We start from the raw sequence: 20,621 nt of genomic DNA, 5'->3' as shown, positions 1-20,621 counted from the left end.
TCTCATTAGTATGTGGTGTGTGGAAGAGATGGGGGGGGGGCGGAATCAAAACTATTTATCCAGATCAGGTATTCTACAATTATGCACTGCTTTACCTTCATGCAATTAGCCATGCAGTTACAGCTGAAAATACAACCACATGAGCTGCTTCATTCAAGCAGGCTCTTGGATCTTGCCAAAGAGAATGGTCAATTGGCTTTGGTGATAGAAGTCACCAGCTTATAGTCGTTTAGAAATACATCTCATTATGATCAACCGAATGGTCTCTTACGATATATTACCTTTTAGGCATTTCTAGGGAACATGATTTACTTCTGAGGCATCTACAGCTTCAGGCTAACTTACCTTAACCACTACACTATCCCCCTTTTTGAAATCAGCTCCTCGCCACTCGCCCTACACTCTTGGTTGGAAGTGTGTAGGCCGAGTGGTGAGGAGCTAGTTTAAAAAAGGGCCCATGATTGACTATTCACCATATTCACGCAGTAGCCATTTCAAGTCATACTTGGGCACCTCGGCGGTGGCACTTCTCCCAACGTGCAAATACGACGCCAGAGCAAAATGGCCACCGTGTGAATATAGTCAATGGATAGCCTCTTCTTCTACAGAAAGTATTACATTTACTGGTTTTGTGAATGTAATTTCAAGCATCTTTCAAATCAACAGCGTTGGTACAGTATTTTAATCAATGGTTAATATATTTACCATTATCATACCGTGATGTAAAAGAATAAGAAGGAATAAACATAATACAACAGAAGAATGTCCGTAGTGTCCTTAATTACAATCAAGATCTATACTCTTTTAAACTTTCAGACTTGTGCATCAGGCAAAATGTCAGTGTTCCATTGCTTCTGCTTCCTCTTGCTGCTTCTTTGTGTCATTTACATCCATCTGGTTCTGCTCCATCAAGTCTGTCCCGCTCTGGTCTGTCCCATGACCATGTCCGTCTCCTAATGTTTCACTGTGGTGGGCTTCGCTTGCCTTGCTCTCCTCCCTACCCTGCTCCGTTATATGAACATCCTCCACTCTCTGTTCTCTGCTCGCCACACTTTGCTGTGCAGTCGGCTCCACATCTGCTGTGGCCTCCTGCTCGTTGCTTTGCCCTTCTGCCCTCTCAGTACCGTCCCCTGCGTCCAACGTCTTTTCCGCAGGGCTCTCGATGCTCCTGGTCTCCACTTCTTGGTCGAGATTCTGTTTCTGCTCTGTCAACTTGTCTGTCCTGCTTACATCTGTCGTGTATCCCTCCCTCTGTCCACGTTGGACCTCCCTCTCCTCCCGTCCCCGCTCTGTCATATGAACATCTTCCACTCTCTGCTCTCGCTCTGTCACACTTTGCCCTGCAGTCGGCTCCATATTTTCTCCAGTCTTCCGTTCGTCTCTTTGCACTTCCAGCCACCCCGTGCCGGCCCCTCCCTCTTCTCCTGCGTCCAACTTCTTTTCCAGGGTGCTCTGGGTGCTTCTGGTCTCCTCTTCTTGGTCCAACTTCTGTCTCTGCTTTAAGTCGACGTTGTCCTCATTTCCGCTCGGCTCTGCGTCTCTCTCGTTTGCAGTCTCCTCTTTCGTCAAGCACGCTCTTCCTCCCACTAAGTCGCTAGCCTTCGTGTCACTCTCTTCCTTCATTTGGCCATCCGCCTTTCCCTGTTCCATTGCCTCGTATTCCCCTGTCTTGGACTGTGCCTCCGCTTGGCTCTCCTGCTTCACAGTGGCCAGAGGCAGTGGAGCGATGGGAATGTACGGAGCAGAGATAGGGCACTCCACCTCCAACTCCTCCACCTTCACCTGCACAGCAACGACTGGAGGGACGGGATGGGAGAGGTGGTTTCAGTCTATGACTAAAACTTTGTTTAATATCACTGTCTGGCAGTCGAATATTCTTCATAGAACAACCAACCCATTAGATTATATTCGAACATGTTTTTTAATATGAAATATTGTATAACACTTTTAAGGCAGCAGACCCCTTCTCTCTGTTTGCGCAGTGATTGGTGCTGAGAAACATGCTCCTCTGAGGCTCTGACGAGATAAAAATGAAGGATTTCTGCTTTATATCTTATTCTATAGCCTCATTTTAATAACAAATTTAAGTTACGGAGAACGTACATGCATCTGTGATGCACTGAGCGTCAATCTTTTCTTGGCATGAAACGTGAAATTATAATCCAACCAATTTCTAATCAGTCAGATTTAGCATAGTTTACAATGTTGTAATGGTTTTGATTAAACAACATTGAGGCATACTAAGAAATGAAGTGAGTTTTACCCCTGAAGGACAACTACAGTTTTTAAGTTTTTTAGCTTAAAGTGAGGTGTGATTCCCGTGTTGTGTGCATTCAGTGCAGCTTTCTATTCTGTGCTGTGAGCAAGGTAGGGGCGTAATTTGAAGTCAACCAGTAAGTAATCTGCAAAAATCATGATTGCGATTATTAATATCTTGTTTTAAAATCTTATTTCTTTTACTTTTAATGTAAAAAAATTGAATATGGAATATTCGTTGACAATAGGGACGCCAGTTTGAAAGTCGGTGGGTTTTATAAATATTTAACCATTGAAAAGATAGTTGTTAAAAAGAGCTTGCGAATAAATAACTATATTGGATCCATTGGAACACAGGTTCTTTTTTTAACATTCCTAGAAAGTAACCGTTTTGGACATACAAGGTTTTTGTCCGACAGTGACGATATGGACAAAGAAAAGAACATTCGTGACTAATGCCACAAAAACACTGTCATTGTTTCATTCTACTTACTCTCCTGCTCTTCTGGCTCTGTCTTGGGTACAACCAGGCTGGGTTCTGGAGGTGCAGATAGGCCGCCGCGATGCTGGAGGTCTGGAGTCTGGCACGAACCGTGATCCTCGTCAGACTGTTGTTCGATGCGGTTAGCAAGGCCCATTCTCTTCTCCCTCCTTTTCCCTTGAGTGGCGGAACAAGACGAGTAGAGAGACATTAGTCATTCATTGAGGGAGAGTAGTTTCCTTTCTATTCTTTCACAGCCATCAACAGGACTCTGAGGAATTCCAGGGGAAATATTGCCCGCCCTACCTGGTCCTCGGTCTGTTCCATGACCTCCTTCCAGCTGGGTGTGAAAACCTCCCAGGGGAGGCGACGAGGGGGCATCCTTACTAGATGCCCAAACCACCTCAACTGTCTCCTTACTACATAAAGGAGCAGCGGCTCTACTCGAGTCTCATTCTCCGTCTCCAACTAAATTAACATCAACCGAACTTTGCGAGTACATCTTCTCTTTGGCTGATAAATAACGAAAACATTACCAACCACTAACGTGTAAAGAAATTAGGAGATTTTTTAATTTAATTGTCTTCCGCTGTCCGTCTGTGATTCTACCTAAAGCGACACTTTTGCACAAAATGACCAGGAATAAATCTGCCTGGCTGGTAGACTTTCAAACCTACCAGCCACTTTGACTGGCAAGCCAAAACGTTAAGTTTGTTCCCTGCTCACCCTCAAGGGAGATGCTTGCCAACCTCCCGAGAAAACCCATTTCAGCCGCTTGTATCCGCAATCCTGTTCTTTTGGTCATGAAGACTGGCAAGTAGATCGAGCTTTGCCTTCTGGTTCAGCTCTCTTATAACGGAATGGCAATTTCATACATACACTACTAGAAAACCCAAAAGTATTTTATTACACTGAAATCCTCACGATCGACCGCGATGGAAGGTCGCCGTCTCATGCGAACTTGAACCACCACTGAGCGAGTTGCCGTTGCGAACGTTGTCCGAGTTGTAACCCAATAGCACAGAATCGTAAATAATGTCAAACCGATCTCACCCAAACACGGTGAAATAACACGGATTGGCAATTCTGTACATACACTACTAGTGAAAGCCACGCCTCCGTCGTGATCAAAACAGTAGTGTAATATGTACACCTTGTACGGATATTGTGGTTTTCTAGTAGTGTATGTATGGAATTGACACAACAGTGCAAAGTTTAGTACACTACAAAAAGCTTTTGAGGCGGAAGAACTTACTCTTCTTTCCCTTATACACGTTAGGCTTTGATTTCTTGGGGCGCACTGCCTGGTTCTCTGCTGCGTCTTAGAGAGGGAACAAAGAATCTGTCAGTTTTATATAGAAAAAATATTAAGTTGACAATACCATAGGGGGTTGGGATATTGTACTGTAGTTCTCCATCTCTGGAAAGTTGAAACTGTTATCTTTCCATTGGTTGCTTCAATGGGGTGTAACTGGTGGTTGTGAGATAGTAAGAACTGTTTTATGATAAACACCATAATATCATTAATAGAGGGCTGGGTGATTTCTAATGAATTTAGAGTAGTGGGTGAGATATGATCAACACCCACAACAACCATTAACCTGCTCAGTTAAAGCCAACCATGTAAATATATGAAATAGAATAAACCATCAGATCTTGTGTATTTGTGTACTGTATACACTAAAGGCAAGGATGGAGACTACAGTCAGATATCAGCATGGGAATTTCAGTCATGCCAGCCCAGAACTGCACTTATACAGTATGAGGGCTTTATAGTAAAAAAGGTAGGTGGCTAGCGCACATCCAGTTCCTGTCTGGTGCTGGACTAAGGTAAGTACAGTGAAGAGAGGAGAGGCTTTATAGTAAAGGCCTCTGGATTAACAGAGGTAACTGTGTGCTTTGTTAATAGAGGGTACATCAGACCCTTGTTATATTGTTAGTAGGCTCTGTACCGCTGTAGAACCACTATAAAGACCCTTACCAGGTGGGTAAGGCGGTTGGAGTTGGTAACCGGTGACATCACACCAGCCAACAGGGTAGATGTCTGGGGACTGGTGGTCCACCCACTGGTCAAACTCCTCATCCCAGCCATCAAAGTGAATGAGAAGCAGGCGGCCCACACAGCGCCTCACGGTGGCCACACACACCAACCGCGGCTCCATGAGGTCAGACGCCTCCAGCTTCATGTTGGGGGAGAAGCCATGTCCTGGGTAGTCCTGATGATACAATCAGATAGTAATTAATAATAATAATTTGTTATTTCTTTTTAGGAAAATTACTGGTTAGGACAATGTCAACTTACAGTGTTGAATAGCCGTGCTGGTGCAGCTTTAGCTCCGGCTTCCTGCAGATATTTGTCCCAGGTGAACGTCTCAGAGTCATAACCTGGTGGTAGAAATTTGTCACCCCCTTGAATTTTTCGTGTATTCATAATGTTTGGGCAAGGCTGGCATCATCAATATAATATGTCAGAGACAGGGACAAATTAGCCATTGGATCAGTGGGGCCGTGTCCCAGGGGCCCTTCGGGGAAATTGGACCGTGAGGTACTAGGTTTGACACCCTGAAAAGGGCTCCAGGGGCCCTTCATTGGCTGTTGATTTTGTTAAATGTAGGTTAAAAAGATGATGAAAAAATGGGGCATTGGAGAGTTTCACAGATTTGAGTGTTAAATACATGTTGGATAAACATGATTTCTTCAGGTATTTACAACTAATGGATTATTACACTAAGGAAGTCAAAGGGAGGCCCTCCATAGAAGTGAATGGTATTGTCCAAATCATTAAAAATATATACAAGGGGAATAAGATTCGAATTATATCAGCAATATATACAACTCTGATGAGTGGCAGTCATTCAACGGAATACATTAAAAATAAATGGGAAGCAGAACTAAACCAAAAATCAAGAGTAAGCAGTTGAAGCAACAGATACAATGTTGGAGAGGTTGTGGGGATGCGAATGTGGATCACTCACATGTGTTTTGGAAATGTCCCAAAATGGATGAGTTTTGGAAAATGATACATGAGCAGATACAAAAGATATTGGGATATGAGGTGCCTATGAAGTGTGATGTTTTGTATTTAGGAAACTTGATGGGGGGTAAGATTCGAGGAGAGGATAGATATTTGGTAAACATTTTACTGGCGGCAGCAAAGAAAGCTGTCACAAGAAAATGGGGACAGATGGAACCTCCAACACAGGGACAATGGGAGGACTTAATTCAGGAGATGCATTTTATGGAGAAACTGACACACCGTCTGAGGCTACAAGAAGAAAAAATGGAGGACAAATGGTATAAATGGACAATATTTAAGGGTATAGGGCAGGGGTCGGCAACCCAAGATGTTGAATGAGCCATTTTCGACCAAAAAAATTAATTCAAAATCTATCTGGAGCCGCAAAAAAAATGTAAGCCTTAAAATGCTTATATAATGAAGACAACAGGGCTGCAAGTGGATATTAGCCTATCTATCAAAATAAAAAGTGCGCTATGGTTCAAGCCCGTTCGGAAATAGCGCACTGTGCAATGCAAACTAATAGGCGAGTGCGCTCCCGGTGCGCATTTCCGAACGCAGTCAACGCACCCTCCATTATTATGCCATGTTTTTTGCATTGTGTTCTTACCCGTTTAATGTGATTTCTGTGTGTGGACATCGCTGGAGAGCTTCTCAACATTGGGCATGTAAAATGTCACTTTAATCTTCACACACGACTGCAAGCTCTCATCGGTGAGGCGTGTGCGGTATTTGGATTTAATGTAGTTCATGTTTGAGAATATCTGCTCACAAAAGTACGTTGATCCAAAGATGGATAATACTCCAAATGCGAGTTTCTTCATGTTCACATAATTGTCTGGAAGAGCATTCCATGTTTTCCACACAAGTGTGTGGGAAGGCAGAAGGGAGCAAACTTTTAAGAAGTGGATCGCAGCTAATTAAACTCCACCACTGCTGGCTGCTGCTTTGCTGTTTCGTTGCAACCCGGGAGATAATAAAACGTCTATATGACTCCTTCATATAGTCACCGTCTGTGAATGGCTTGCCACGTTTTATTTATTGTTTGATAGTTTGTCACTGCAGATTTAGCCATGGTGCGTCATGGCAACTGCAGCCTGTTTTACGCAATCGCTACATTTACATTGTAAACGTGTACATAAACATTCAGATTCCAAATATAAAGTCCTCGCCACATGTGCCACGGGTGTTAGAATGTTGCTGGTACAGCGATTAGCATTGCTGCATCCCGCGTTGTTTAATAAAAAGCATTTTTATCCGAGCAGTTATTTACTGGCCATTGGCTTTCAACTACGCGCCCCCACCCGGTGTGCAACTGTTTCCCAACCCCGTTTGAGAAAAGGGGCGCTCGGATAAAAATGCTTTTTATTAAACAACGCGGGATGCAGCAATGCTAATCGCTGTACCAGCACATTTCTAACTCCCGTGGCACATGTGGCGAGGACTTTATATTTTAAATCGGAATGTTTATATACACGTTTGGACTGCGATTGCGTAAAACAGGCTGCTGTTGCGTCATGACTGACAGTCATGTTTCAGGGCTATACTGCAGATTAAGCATACAGGCAATCCATCATAATATTTATTCTACACACTTTTTACAAAATTGGGAAACTTAAGAATGTTTCTGTCACGTTTGGCCTCCTACAGAAACCATAAATGAAAAATAAAAATGTGAAAAAATAAACATTATACATTTTCATAGATTCTTTTGTAATGCTACAGGGAGCCACTAGGGGAGTGCTCAAGAGCCGCAAGCGGCTCTTGAGCCGCCGGTTGCCGACCCCTGGTATAGGGGAATGAGAGACAATTGTAAATGCCTAGAAAAATGTATGTAACAAATTTGAAACGCAATATCGATGCCTGTTTTATTTTTTTTATTTTTTTTTTCATTTTCTGTTTTTTATTTTTTGTACGTTTGTGGTGTTATATGTATTGTAAGTTCGTTTTTTCTGTCTTGTCTTAAAAACCAATAAAAATGTAAGTTATAAAAAATAAAAAGATGATGAAAATGTCATACGCGCTATAGGGGGCCCTGCAAATATTACCGGCCCAGGGGCCCTCGTAGGGGTTAATCCGTCCCTGGTCAGAGATGCCGATGGAAGCCACGCCAAGACAACATTCTTACACCCTTGTTTTGTTAGTTTTTTAAACCCATTTTGGTGTTTTAAACATTATGTTATAATTTAGCTATTGAAATCTACAATCATTTTACAAATGGGGGTGTACAGTACCTGGCGGTACTGTGAGGGGAATTTTCTTCTTCTGGCAGTAGCCAGTGGGCAGGATGGCATGAGAGGAGGCGTGGTAACAAAATTTGTCGCCACCGTTTTTTGGATCAGCACCATCTATGCTGACCATCAGATAGCCGTCCAACAACACCTGAGAGACAGACGGACAGGACAGACAAGGAGGACAAGAGTGTCACAACTCACACAATCAAGCCAATGCGAGGCAAATAATGGCAGGGGTCTCTTACCTTGTGTACAGAAGCCACAACGATGCTAACTAGGTTGAGGGGGTCTATAGCCTCTAGTTTCATTCCCTCCTCAAAGAATCCTCCTGCCATGTACACCACCCTGGGCTGTGGAGCAGAGACGATACAACCACTTATCCTGTGACCTTCTCTTCATGACAACTAACACCCGATTTATACTTAGTTGTATCATATTAAGAGCTTGGGCTTAGTCTTGTATCTTCAATGGGGAATTGGGGATCTTCACTTTACCCTTTTAAACAGCATGGCAAATGTGTCTGGCGGACCCTTCCGAGACAGACCACTTTCTGTTCTCTTAGCTGGAAGATAAGAATAAAATACCATTATGACATGACGATGCAGGGTTGAATTGCTGTGTGGATGTGGGTGCCTTAGTTGTAGAAAAGTAGAAAATCATTCATCAAGGTCACTTGAAAACGTTATGCCTCAGATTCCCTGTCGTCTTTCTTTTCTATTCTCTCTTTATTTATTTTCCCCTAGTGTTGAAACATTTGTACTTTGGCTAACAAAAGTGTATGGCTTCAAACCTGGGGCTTTAATGGTGTGTCCCACTTTATTGGACCAGCAGATCGGGTGGAGGAGCGGGCTCCACATGTGGCACCAGAAATCTGGGGTGACTTTCTCTGGTCCATCAGGATTTGCGTCCTCATACAGCAGGCGAAGGCGGCCCCCGATCACCTTGTCCACCAAGGCCACTCGCGTCCGGGCAATGTGCTTGTTGTCCACCACTTCCACCCGCAAGCCTGGCTTGAATGAGCACTTCATGCTCTCTGCCAACTGTAGGGATAAGGGCATTATTGCACAAATGACCAACTGATACTTTTCAGTGTGAAATTAGTTCATAAACTATCTGCAAACTATGACCAGACCCTTTGCGTGGGACAGTCCCTCATTTCGTAGACTTTTCAGGCGTCCCACATTGTGTGGCATCAGTGCTCAAATTCCCTAATAGTTGGCTTTCGGTTGAAAAGCTCTCTCTGTCTGCAAGATGTGTTTTTAAGCCTGTTAAAATAACATAATATCCCCTAGGCTACAGTACGAAGTCGGCCATACCACCCATGACCAAAATTTGCATTTTAAAAGAAAATGTGAGACGCCAGAGGGTTTTAATAACAAAATAATTCTGGCGCCATTTCTCCGTTCATCGTCAATGGCAAATCTTGACGGGCGGGGACAAACTTTAGCGGACATTTGACCGGAATTCTCTTACTGTGGTCAATGGCAAATCTTGAGACGTGTGGGGACAAAAGCTGTTTATAGAAGGGGCTAGCACCCCTTAAAAACTATAGGCAATATTAAGGCCTATGGTTGAATATGACATCAATACAATACAATCAATATTATATATCAATACAATAGATAACAGTACAGTTAGGAAGCAGTGTAAAAATATAAGGAGTTGGGTAAGAATGTTAATATACATCATCAGTCCATGACATACAGGAAAGTGCAATGTATACGTCACATATACATACATACAAATAACTAGGAAGGTACAGGTATATATTATATATATATATATAAAAATATCACACCCGTGTGAAGTGAGGGACGCTCTTATCATCATACACCAGGGGTATTAAACTAGATTAGGCCGGGGGCCACAACTGTAGAATGATTGTGTGTGGGGCCGCACAGTGTGCACGCAAATTTGTGAGTTCTCAAAATGCATGTTGAGTTCAAACACTGAGCAAAGGGTGATATAAGTCTATACAAGTATATGCTACAGACAGAGCATAAACATGATTGCGCATGCACACACATACACACACACACACACACACAGTCTAAAGTGACTGTCTCATTTCTCTCCAAAAGCCCTTGAATATGATTAATGATTACAGTCATTATGATAATCTCACACACCATACCTGTAACTTTCATTAGCTCTCTAAAAATGTTTTCCTTTTTAAAATTGTTCCAAGGACCACTAGGGGGCGCTCCGCATTTATTTTTACTTTGTGTAGTACAAGGTTTGTGCACACACCAAAAGCTGGAAATAGGAGGGCCTAGCGCCCCTCACAAATAAATAAATAAAATAAACTCATGCCTACCTTCATGTAGAAGTCGACGGGTAGAGTGAAGGCTCCAACCAGTTTCTTCATCAGATACTCCTTCCAATCAGGGATGTACTGCTGCACATCTATAGAGAAATTTCCTTTTCATGGTTTCTTTGCTTGTTTCAAGGTGATTCAGATTATAAAATGCATGCTAAAGGGGCAAATACACATACAAGGTAACGAGATATCCATATATGGGCAGAAAAGGGACAAAGACTGACAGAGATCTCCACACATGGGCATATCAGTGAATACTCACCTTGAGGTGGAACCAGCAACTTGCTGGTCATTGCACACCAACCGATTGGGTACAATTCCCCTGAACCAAGGCTGCACCAGAAATCATGGCTGCTGTCGTAATCAAAGCCTTCATACCTTAACAGAGCTTTGTATCCTGGAGACAAGGACAGAGAGGTAGACCAGGGTGACACCAATAATTAAATTTCTGTATGTATGGATGTAAACCGTCACTTCTTAAGAAGTGCTACTTTGCTATAATGGCTCAATGAATGAATGAGGTGTACAGTACAGACCTGCTAACTGAATGACAGTGGCGATCCAGTAGACTTTACTGGGCAGGACTGCGTTGGTGTTCAGCACCTCCACCTTCATCCCTACAGTGATATCATCCCACTGGGCACACAGGGGAGCCTGCAGGAAGGGAAGAGTCAGAGAAAAACCCTTTTAGTCAGGGATATCGGCTGCGTTTAATGCTGGAATTGAAGATTGTTTCAGTTAAATGTTTGGCACATTTTACAATACAGTGATTCTCATCGGCTTATCCAGAGTGACATGGGCAACTATAGAAGTTACCTAATGCACCAATAATACAAGGACTCTTTGGACTCTATGTGTGCAGATAGTGCTCAGTCAATGTTCCTGTGATCCTACAAGTATTAACCCATTCTGACCTGAGATCAGATTCATACGAGGTTTCCACTGGACACACACTGGTCTGATTAACCCATTCTGACCTGAGATCAGATTCTAAAAATGTCAGTCGCTCTTCGATTTTTCAAAAATAGCAGACCTACAAGCTCGTATCGCGCCACTCGGTGGCGCGATATGAGCTTGTAGATCTGCTATTTTTAAATAGCTAAAGCATAACATGATGCTGACACCAAAATGGGTGCCCGGTCAGAATGAGTTAACAATGGGGTGGCGCTCCGGTAGTGCAGTGGTAAAGTAGCTGCCCACCATCGCAGAGGTTGTGGGTTCAAATTCAACGTGGAGCATCCGGCTTTGTCGAGCGTCTGTACAAACAAACTCCCTGTCAAGTGTTGGGAGGGATAGGACATAGGCTCTAGTCCAGGGGTCGGCAACCGGCGGCTCTAGAGCCGCATGCGGCTCTAGAGCACTCCCCTGGTGGCTCTCTGTAGCATTACAAAAAAATCGATGAAAATGTATAAAGTTTATTTTTTCACATTTTTATTTTTCATTTATGGTTTCTGTAGGAGGCAAAACGTGACAGAAACATTCTTAAGTTTCCCAAATTTGTAAAAATGTGTAGAATAAATATTAAGTTTCAATAATGTCAACTAAAATTCGCGTCATAGCATGCGACGCATGCTGCGCGCCAGACACTATTATAAACAAACCGGTGGGTGTGTGAGGCTGGTGCCTGCTACGCTATGGCTTCTACAGGGAGAAAAAGAAAGATAGCAGACGAAAACAGAGGATTTAACAATTCGTGGACAGACGCTTATGCCTTCACAGCCAATGCAGATGGATTTCCTGTATGCTTGATCTGCAGTAGCCCATGACGCAACAGCAGCCTGTTTTCGCAATCGCAGTCCAAACGTGTATATAAACATTCCGATTTCAAATATAAGGTCCTCGCCACATGTGCCACGGGGGTTAGAAATTTGCTGGTACAGTGATTAGCATTGCTGCATCCCGCGTTGTTTAATAAAAAGCATTTTTATCCGAGCGCCCCGGCTACTTTTCTCAAACGGGGTTGGGAAATCCACAGTTGCACACCGGTTGGGGGCGCGTAGTTGAAAGCCAATGGCAAAATAACAGCTCGGATAAAAATGCTTTTTATTAAACAACGCGGGATGCAGCAATGCTAATCGCTGTACCAGCAACATTTTAACACCAGTGGCACACGTGGCGAGTACTTTATATTTGGAATTTGAATGTTTATGTACACGTTTACAATGTAAATGTAGCGATTGCGTAAAACAGGCTGCAGTTGCCATGACGCACCATGGCTAAATCTGCAGTGACAAACTTATCAAACAATAAATAAAACAACAACAATTACGGAAGCGCACTCGCCTATATTAGTTTGCATTGCACAGTGCGCTCAGTGCGCTATTTCCGAACGTGCCCGTAATGAAAGTTAAACCATAGCGCACTTTTTATTTTGATAGATAGGCTAATATCCACTTGCAGCCCTTTTGTCTTCATTATATAAGCATTTTAAGGCTTACATTTTTGCGGCTCCAGATAGATTTTGAATTTTTTTTTTTTGTCGAAAATGGCTCATTCAACATCTTGGGTTGCCGACCCCTGCTCTAGTCTATGCCCTCACTGTTGGGGCTCCTCACTGGTAGGTGAGTCAGTAGGATACAACAGCAGTGACAACACAGAAATGGGGGAATAATCAATTAGCACAACGACCAAGTTGGGGTGAAAAAAGGGGTAAAAAGAAACAAAAAATAAAATAAAATAAATAATTAACAGGAATTGCTCATATAAGAACACACAGCAATGGCTAATAAAGAGAGGATAAAGAATCTCCTCCCAGTTCCAACTCACATGTCTGAAGCAGGAGACAGAAGCAGCCACAGATGTTTCCCTGTCCAGGTAGGACCCCCAATCAAAGCCTGAGGTTAGAATAGAAATGTAGTTTCAAATTAACAACATGCCACACAGGGTTAGACAAGGTTAAACAACCAAATACCTCATGAAGCTATACTACTGACAGTCAGAGAAGATGGGCAAATATGCCTGTATTGAATAAACTCAAGGGTTTCAGCGGTGCCTGCCTGGTGGATCAGTGTCAGTTAGTACACTGACCATACTCCTTGTGAGTCGTGAGGACCCAGGGTAAAATCCATCTTGCATGTCTCCCCCCTCTATTCCCTAGGTTTCCTGTCTCACTACACACTCTAATCTAAATCTAAATGCAAAAACAAAAGACTAAAAGGATAAAAACTCAGCGTTTCTCAACTGGTGGGTCATAAGTCAAAATGTAGAAATGTTCTGACAGGGAATACATTTGCTACATGACTAAATATTTTCTAGTATAGTTTACTATACTAGATAGTCCCCACATGAATCCGCGGAAAAAAGTCTCGATTCCGCGGCAAACATTCCTAATTCAGCGGACAACAATCCTTGATTCCGCAGCTTAGTTAATATTCCGCAGACATTCATTTATTTAACCTAAAATGACCAGTTATCAAGCTATTTCATTTTTTATTGTATCTATTTTTCATGAATAATAATCAAAGATTCCAATAATCGTTTTTGGGGATCGATTATTATTATTCATGTTTTAAGTATTTGATTTGGTTGCAAAGGTTGTCATTCAAACCCTGCCCACAGTAACTACAGTTTAGACTAGACACTAGAGGATACTTAATGTGGGTGTAATATTTATTCTTTTCTGCTTTAGCATTGTCAATTTGTCATTGTCAGGACTCAGGACATGGATTCAGTTTCAGTAGGAACCATTTACACAGATTCTGTTTCAGAAATAACCCTTTAGAGGGCGTATTTATGTCCCCTCAGGACATAAATCAAGTGTTGTAAGACACTTCACCATGTACAAATCCCTATTATAGTACCTAGTATATAGTATCCCGGGAGTAAACTATTCCACGGACATTCTACTATTCTGCGGATGGTCGAGAATTCCATGGAAGGCTTTGAAATCAGCGGTAAATTTCCGAAAAAGGAGCTGCATAGCTAGTGATATCATAACACCATACAACACCTACCACATCTATAATACATTATAATGTTCACCGCCAGCACAAATTTTCAATCATGCAACCGTAGTCCAAACTCCAAAGTAAAGAAAGATTATAAATGTGATCATTATCTCGCACAAATAGTAGTGAAAATGTGTGTGTGTGTGTGTGTGACTGTGTGTGTGTGTGTGTGACTGTGTGTGTGTGTGTGTGTGTGTGTGTGTGTGTGTGCTCTCACCACCGGGTCCAGTGATGGGAAGGGCCTTGGCCACCGGCACCTTGGGCAGCACTGTTGCTTTCTTTGATGGGGGCTTTCCCTGGGGAGACAAAGGCAATTAATGAGCAAGTAGTACATCTGCCATTTTCAAAAATAATAATATATTCATATATTCAATCATAATTGAGGCAAACGTTTGAAATAATTGTGATATCAATTTGAAGTCGTATCGCTCAGCCGCATTACCTCGTTCCTATTTTGGGGATGTCATCAAACAATTCATTTTTTTGGAAGATTTTTCAAAAAATCTACAAGCTAGCAGGTAGCATTGTCATATGCATAGTATAAAATAGGGATTAAGTAGTTAATGGGACAGAGGGGAAGTTTAGATTGAGGCCACAGTAGTAGAGGAATACGGGCAAAGCACTCATGGAAAGAGTATCGGAAGGTACAACTTATTAGATACATTTTTATATTGAAAGATATTGAAAGAACCACTTTAATAGAGAAATATTTTGTAATTGAATATTATTGGTTAATTATTTCTTGACCAATGAACAATTGTGATCCCAGTTGAGAACATATTAGAGATAGGAAGTAAAAGAGTTAAATTAAATTCATTGATTTATAAATTATTAATTTCCCTCCCCCTCCATTATTTGTGATGACCTGCGTCTCCATTTCTCTGACCTGTAGACGTGCCAGTACGGAGGACTTCTTAGAATTGGAGGAATAGGAGCGTGAGCAGGAGACACTGCAGAAGCGTTTGGTCTTGGAGAAGAATGTACCAGTGTTCCCAGCGGTACCACACATCTCGCACACAGCTGGAGCACAAAAAGAATGGTAGCACCAAGGATTGACCATATTCACACAGAAGCCATTTTGCTCTTCACCCATTTTGGCCTGACCTCAAAATTAAAAAAAAAACGTCTAAATAAATATTTTCACAATTTTTCACCAAAAGGAGTTCCCGCCCAAAATGGGTGAACAAGCACACCAAGCATGTGAGCAGGGAGTGAATGCATCTGTGTTAGGTTTCATTCTCTACCTGGATTTCACATCATATGGGTTGAGTCGGGCTGTTCGCTCATGTGCATTATAACATTGTAACCTTAAACTTTATGCATCATGTTATCAATATTATACTACAGCAAACAATAAGTCAAAAGTGAAGAAAAGGCTGCACACTTATATAGCCACCATGTAAAAATATATTTAACAATAATGGACCTGGAATGGTCTAATCAATGTTATAGTATATATGTAGTGTACCTATACTACCAGTTACTATACATATACTAGTACAGGCATATTTACCAGTACCTGGTAGTGTAAACTCAAGTTCTTGCTCCCCTGTTGACATTTGCTCCTTACCTGGTCTGTCTTCCTTGACCTTTTTTCGAGACTGAAAATATATTTTTTCCTCGCCGACTTCCTCGCCTCCTAGCTCAGCCTCATCTAACTCCAACGGGGCCACGTCATCATCGCTCTGTTGAGACAAAAACATATAAATATGGTTAGAGTGTGAGGAATGGTTGAGTCTATGCAGACCCATTTTGGGCGTACATGCATGCAACCAAAATATTATGTCCAATGCAACAGAAAATGGCCATTGGTTGCACCTTACATTTACCAGGTCTGTGTGTGTGTGTACTGTATATGGGGGTGCATCCATTATAAATGATATGCGGGATTGCGGGTGCATCTACATTTGACAATGTTTGGCGCACCAGTGCAACCAACAAAAAGGTCTGGAGTCCTGCTATAGACCGATTCCGTAGCTGGTCTCATGGTCGCAGCCTACGTATTTCCTGTAGGCGGACTCGACGTAGCTGCGGGGATAAAACCCTCACCAGGCGCACCTCTTCCACTACAGTGAACGGCAGAGTGACTGATGTTAGTTTGCCTCAAACTTTACTCCTTTACCTGCTTTTTTTACTAACACTAACATTACAAAGATGCCCAGAACATCGAGATGAACCTGTGTAGTTTATGGCTGCTCCAACAGTAGTGGCAACATAAAAAATTAAATAAAACGGAATGTCTAATATCCACCGCGGTAGCTGAGACCAGAGCCATTGAGTAATGGTTGAGACGAAGCAGTGAAAGATACATAACGCCAGTGTACTTTATACCTCATACTTTAAATGCTTAGTATGAGGTATAAAATACAGCAGCCTTGTGTTCATAAAACAGAAAGATTTGGTATTGGGTAAGACTGGCGATATGTATCTTTCCCTGCTTTGTCTGAACCATTACTCAATGGCTCTGGTCTCAGCCACCGCGGTGGCTATTAGACATTCCGTTTTATTTTATTTTTTATGTTGCCACTACTGTTGGAGCAGCCATAAACTACAAAGGTTCATCTCGATGTTCTGGGCATCTTTGTAATGTTAGTGTTAGTAAAAAAGCAGGTAAAGGAGTAAAGTTTGAGGCAAACTAACATCAGTCACTCTGCCGTTCACTGTAGTGGAAGAGGTGCGCCTGGTGAGGGTTTTATCCCCGCAGCTACGTCGAGTCCGCCTACAGGAAATACGTAGGCTGCGACCATGAACGCGCTACGGAATCGGTCTATAGTGCTGTGTGTTATTTTGTTAAGGGTGCATGTGTAACTCCTTCTAAACCCCCAACTTTGATCTAGGGTTAGATTGGATTTTTGTTTCAATATTATTATTAAAGGTGACCGTAGGAGCTGGGAGGAAGACAGTGTAGGAGAGCCAAGGGATAAAAGCCTATGCGACAAGGCACAAATTAAGCACTATAGAGCGTCACAGTCCCGCCCACTTTCATGACGACGTGAGACCCCGTTCATTTTCTCCATAGGCTTTTCAAAAAGTATTTATTTCAAGAGGTTTACGCCGCGGACAAAGCCAACTCGAGTTGTGACAAATCATGACAACAAACAACATTTTGGGCCGAACAAATAATTACAAAGAAGAAAAACAACAAAAAAAGCGTTTTCTACTAATTATTTATTCGGCCCGTTTGTTGTCATGATTTGTCACAACTCGAGTTGGCTTTGTACGAGGCTTAAAAAAAAAAACTGTTAATTTTAATACTCAATCACATAGCCCCATATGGAACCTCTCCCTCCGCTCATACTGTAGATGAGTTCCCACCGCCTTACCATTCCGCCGCGCTTCAGAAGCAGCACATATTTTCCACTATACACAGACATTACACAAGTTGTGGCCGCAGAGGCAACATTACTGCCTCCCCTGGGCAGATGTTGAATTGGATTTTCCACCTGCATGTTCTTGGAAGAGCGTTGGGGGGCACTGACCGTTACCTTTTGGAGATACAGTATGAGCGGAGGGAAAGGTTCCATTTGGGGCTAGCTCAGACAGTAAAATAACAAGAAAAGGACAGACTCGTATAGTAAACACTGCAACCCAATTTTAAAATAAGTACTCATCGCACTCTCTCTCTGAAACAATGACTTACTGCGGGATTGGATTCCGTCTGGTCCAATGCTATGAGCTTTCTTTGAATCGGAGGCAGGCACTCGATGCAGCCCACTCCATTACAGGTGGAGCAGGCGGGTCGGATGAACACTGTTGGTACAGCCCCAGACTTCAGCCTCAAGGTCCCGGAAGCAGCCACTGCTTTGAGCATGGAATAAGGCTGCTTAAGGTCAAAGTACTCCCTGCCAAAATGATCACTGCACAAGTGAGACCTGGATGTGGCGGCCCAGTGGCTGCGGGTCCGCTGCACCTGTTTCTCCCATTTTCGGAACTCCTCTGGGTCTTTGGGGAATTTGTACAGAGTTACACCATCTTCCACCGTTTTCCCACATCCGTAAGCCACACAGTGGTAAGGCATTGTGTCTTCTATGGCGAAGTGACTGGATGTTGGATAGCAGTCATACACCCTCTCTTCTTCACAACTGCATCATATAGCGTTGCTTGTTATTGGTTCTGTAAGGAACAATGTATATTATTACCAGGTCACTCTTCAGAATGAGACCTCAGGACAGGTCTCAATGCATTACCTGTATACATAAAGGTATCCCTAAAAATGATATATAGATTATACACGTTATATACAAACATACGTTTCTACACGGATGATTGATTGGCCACAATTTGCAACACTACATTTTTTATAATGGGATGATAATGAGGGAAGAGTACATTTGTCTTTTGGTTGACCTTTTTGATTACGTTGGTGGCCATTTTATCACCAGAAAGAACAAGATTCCTATACAGGATCTCCCCACTGGTCAACAAAAACACATTGAAGACCCCAACAGGAGCCCTCGTACAAGGTTTCTTCGACTACGCTTGCACCTCCTGGTGTACAGCACCTCTAAGGCCCTAAAAACAAGGCTCCAGACTTCCCAAAACAAACTGGTCAGGCTACTACTTGGCTTCACTCCCCAAACCCACCTCACCCCTGCCCACTTTGACAGGCTGGAATGACTTAGGGTTGACGACAGAGTACAGCACCTTGCAATGGGTCTGGTGACTGGTCCACAAGATCCGCTACACCACCAAGATACCCATGTACCTGTCTAAATACTTCCTTAATGTCAACGAAGTCCACACCCACAACACCAGAGGGAGTTCAACAAACCATGTGCAACCCAGATTCAGCACAAACAAGGGACTAAATTCATTTAGATCCTATGCCACCAAAAATGTGGAACGCCCTACCAACATTAACATTAAGACATGCGAATCCCTTGACTCCTTCAAAACTGCTCTCAAAGGGCACCTACGCTGCAATTCGAAACTGGCCCCCGTAAAATCTGAATCCCCCACCCACCCCTGTTCCACCTCACTGTATGTTTCTTTTCCCTTTTTACCTCCTATGATTCCTTTTGACTATATAGAGGGTATGCGCATGCATATAGTGAATGGCAGATCGAGTGACAATTTCTGACAAAGATAATTTAATGTTGTTTAAAGTCATTTCATGCAATGAAATAGGACTTTTCTGTTAGGATGTATGGGCTGTCAAGGCCAGGAAGTAGTTTTTTGCCACTCGGTAGGCATTCCCGCATAACTTCCTGGTATGATGAAGATGGCACGCGCATACCCTCTATTGTTGTGTATATTCGTAGGCCTATGTTTTGATGAATTGAAAATGGTGGGCCCTATTGTAAACAAGTGTAATGCTTTATGGCGTCGTCCACTCACTGTTAACGGTTTTTGTATTGAGTTGTACTTGAAATGTACTGTAATTCTGCAAACTGTTAATAAATCAATCAATGAATGAAACAATCAGAATGCTGAAAATCACTAATTCCCAGCCTTTTCTCATTTCTGAGTGAGGAGAGGAGGGCATGAATTATAGGAACACGTCATAACCAATATTAAAATCAGAATTGATGCAACCTATGTGACATTCTTTCATATTTGCAAACTTTGCTGATCAAAACATACAGTTAAGCTAGCTCGCTAGCTCGCTAGAGCACACACGTGTAAAGCTAAATGTGCAAAAGCTTTACACGCAAAATCGTTATGCATGAGTTTTCCACACAATTCAGTACGTCTCAAGTGTGTCTTGAGATGTTTAATAAATGGATAAATATATAGACCGTGTATATTATGTTTTCATTGTAGTAGTTTAGTCACCTACCCGCCACCTCAACGTTGTTTTCATGCGCATGGAATGCTGGGACTTGAAGTTCGTGAATCGTATCCAATGAAGATCATCCGCAACTCCAAGACAACAGGACCAATGAGTGACCACCACGTGACGAGTCACGACCTATGGTCACTCTGCCGACTAGTCTTTTTTTTTTCTCAAGCAAACAAGATTCTCAAGTCAACCAACTGGATTGATTGATTGATTGATTGATTGATTGATTGATTGATTGATTGATTGATTGATTGATTAACAGTTTGCAGAATTACAGTACATTTCAAGCACAATTGACAATTAACAAAAAACTGTTAATTGTGAGTGGACGACCTAATAAAGCACACTTGTTTACAAGAGGGTCCACCTTGTTCAATTCATCATAACATTTAGAGACATCAATATGTACACTTCTATATAGCCAAAAAACAGGAAATCATCGTCATAAAGGAGGTAAAAAGGGAAAAGAAAATATATACAGTGAGGGGGAACAGGGGTGGGTGGGGGATTCATATTTTACGGGGGCCAGTTTCGAATTGCACCCGTCCGTAGGTGCCCTTTGGTAGGGCGTTCCGCATAGGAACA

At 42.5% G+C, this 20,621-nt stretch overlaps 1 protein-coding gene across 1 annotated transcript; it reads right to left on the bottom strand.

Moving 5' to 3' along the window:
• Positions 1–33: 33 nt before the first annotated feature.
• On the bottom strand, positions 34–20,066 carry l3mbtl2 (L3MBTL histone methyl-lysine binding protein 2). The gene is made up of 18 exons (XM_083787145.1): positions 20,034–20,066; positions 17,895–18,367; positions 15,825–15,939; positions 15,141–15,274; positions 14,472–14,550; positions 13,074–13,141; positions 10,844–10,961; positions 10,570–10,704; positions 10,305–10,393; positions 8,778–9,027; positions 8,482–8,549; positions 8,233–8,337; positions 7,988–8,135; positions 5,040–5,122; positions 4,719–4,953; positions 3,993–4,058; positions 2,750–2,914; positions 34–1,796 (listed from the first exon to the last, which is right to left on the bottom strand). Exons 2-18 carry the CDS (start codon positions 18,270–18,272, stop codon positions 838–840), a joined length of 3,195 nt encoding a protein of 1,064 aa, XP_083643271.1. The 5' UTR covers positions 18,273–18,367; positions 20,034–20,066; the 3' UTR covers positions 34–837.
• Positions 20,067–20,621: the final 555 nt, after the last annotated feature.

This window comes from Protomyctophum parallelum (assembly GCF_964188405.1).
Source record: "Protomyctophum parallelum genome assembly, chromosome: 17".
In the NCBI taxonomy this organism is placed as follows: domain Eukaryota; kingdom Metazoa; phylum Chordata; class Actinopteri; order Myctophiformes; family Myctophidae; genus Protomyctophum; species Protomyctophum parallelum.
Note: the sequence above shows the minus strand (reverse complement) of the source record. Positions and strands in the feature narration are given on the sequence as shown.

Coding starts and splice junctions, on each gene's coding strand:
- l3mbtl2 (XM_083787145.1), bottom strand. CDS start 18,272: ATGCCTTACCACTGTGTGGCTTACGGATGTGGGAAAACGGTGGAAGAT. Junction 15,940..17,894: donor AGACGGAATCCAATCCCGCA/GTAAGTCATTGT, acceptor TTGTCTCAACAG/AGCGATGATGACGTGGCCCC. Junction 13,142..14,471: donor TCCCATCACTGGACCCGGTG/GTGAGAGCACAC, acceptor TTCTAACCTCAG/GCTTTGATTGGGGGTCCTAC.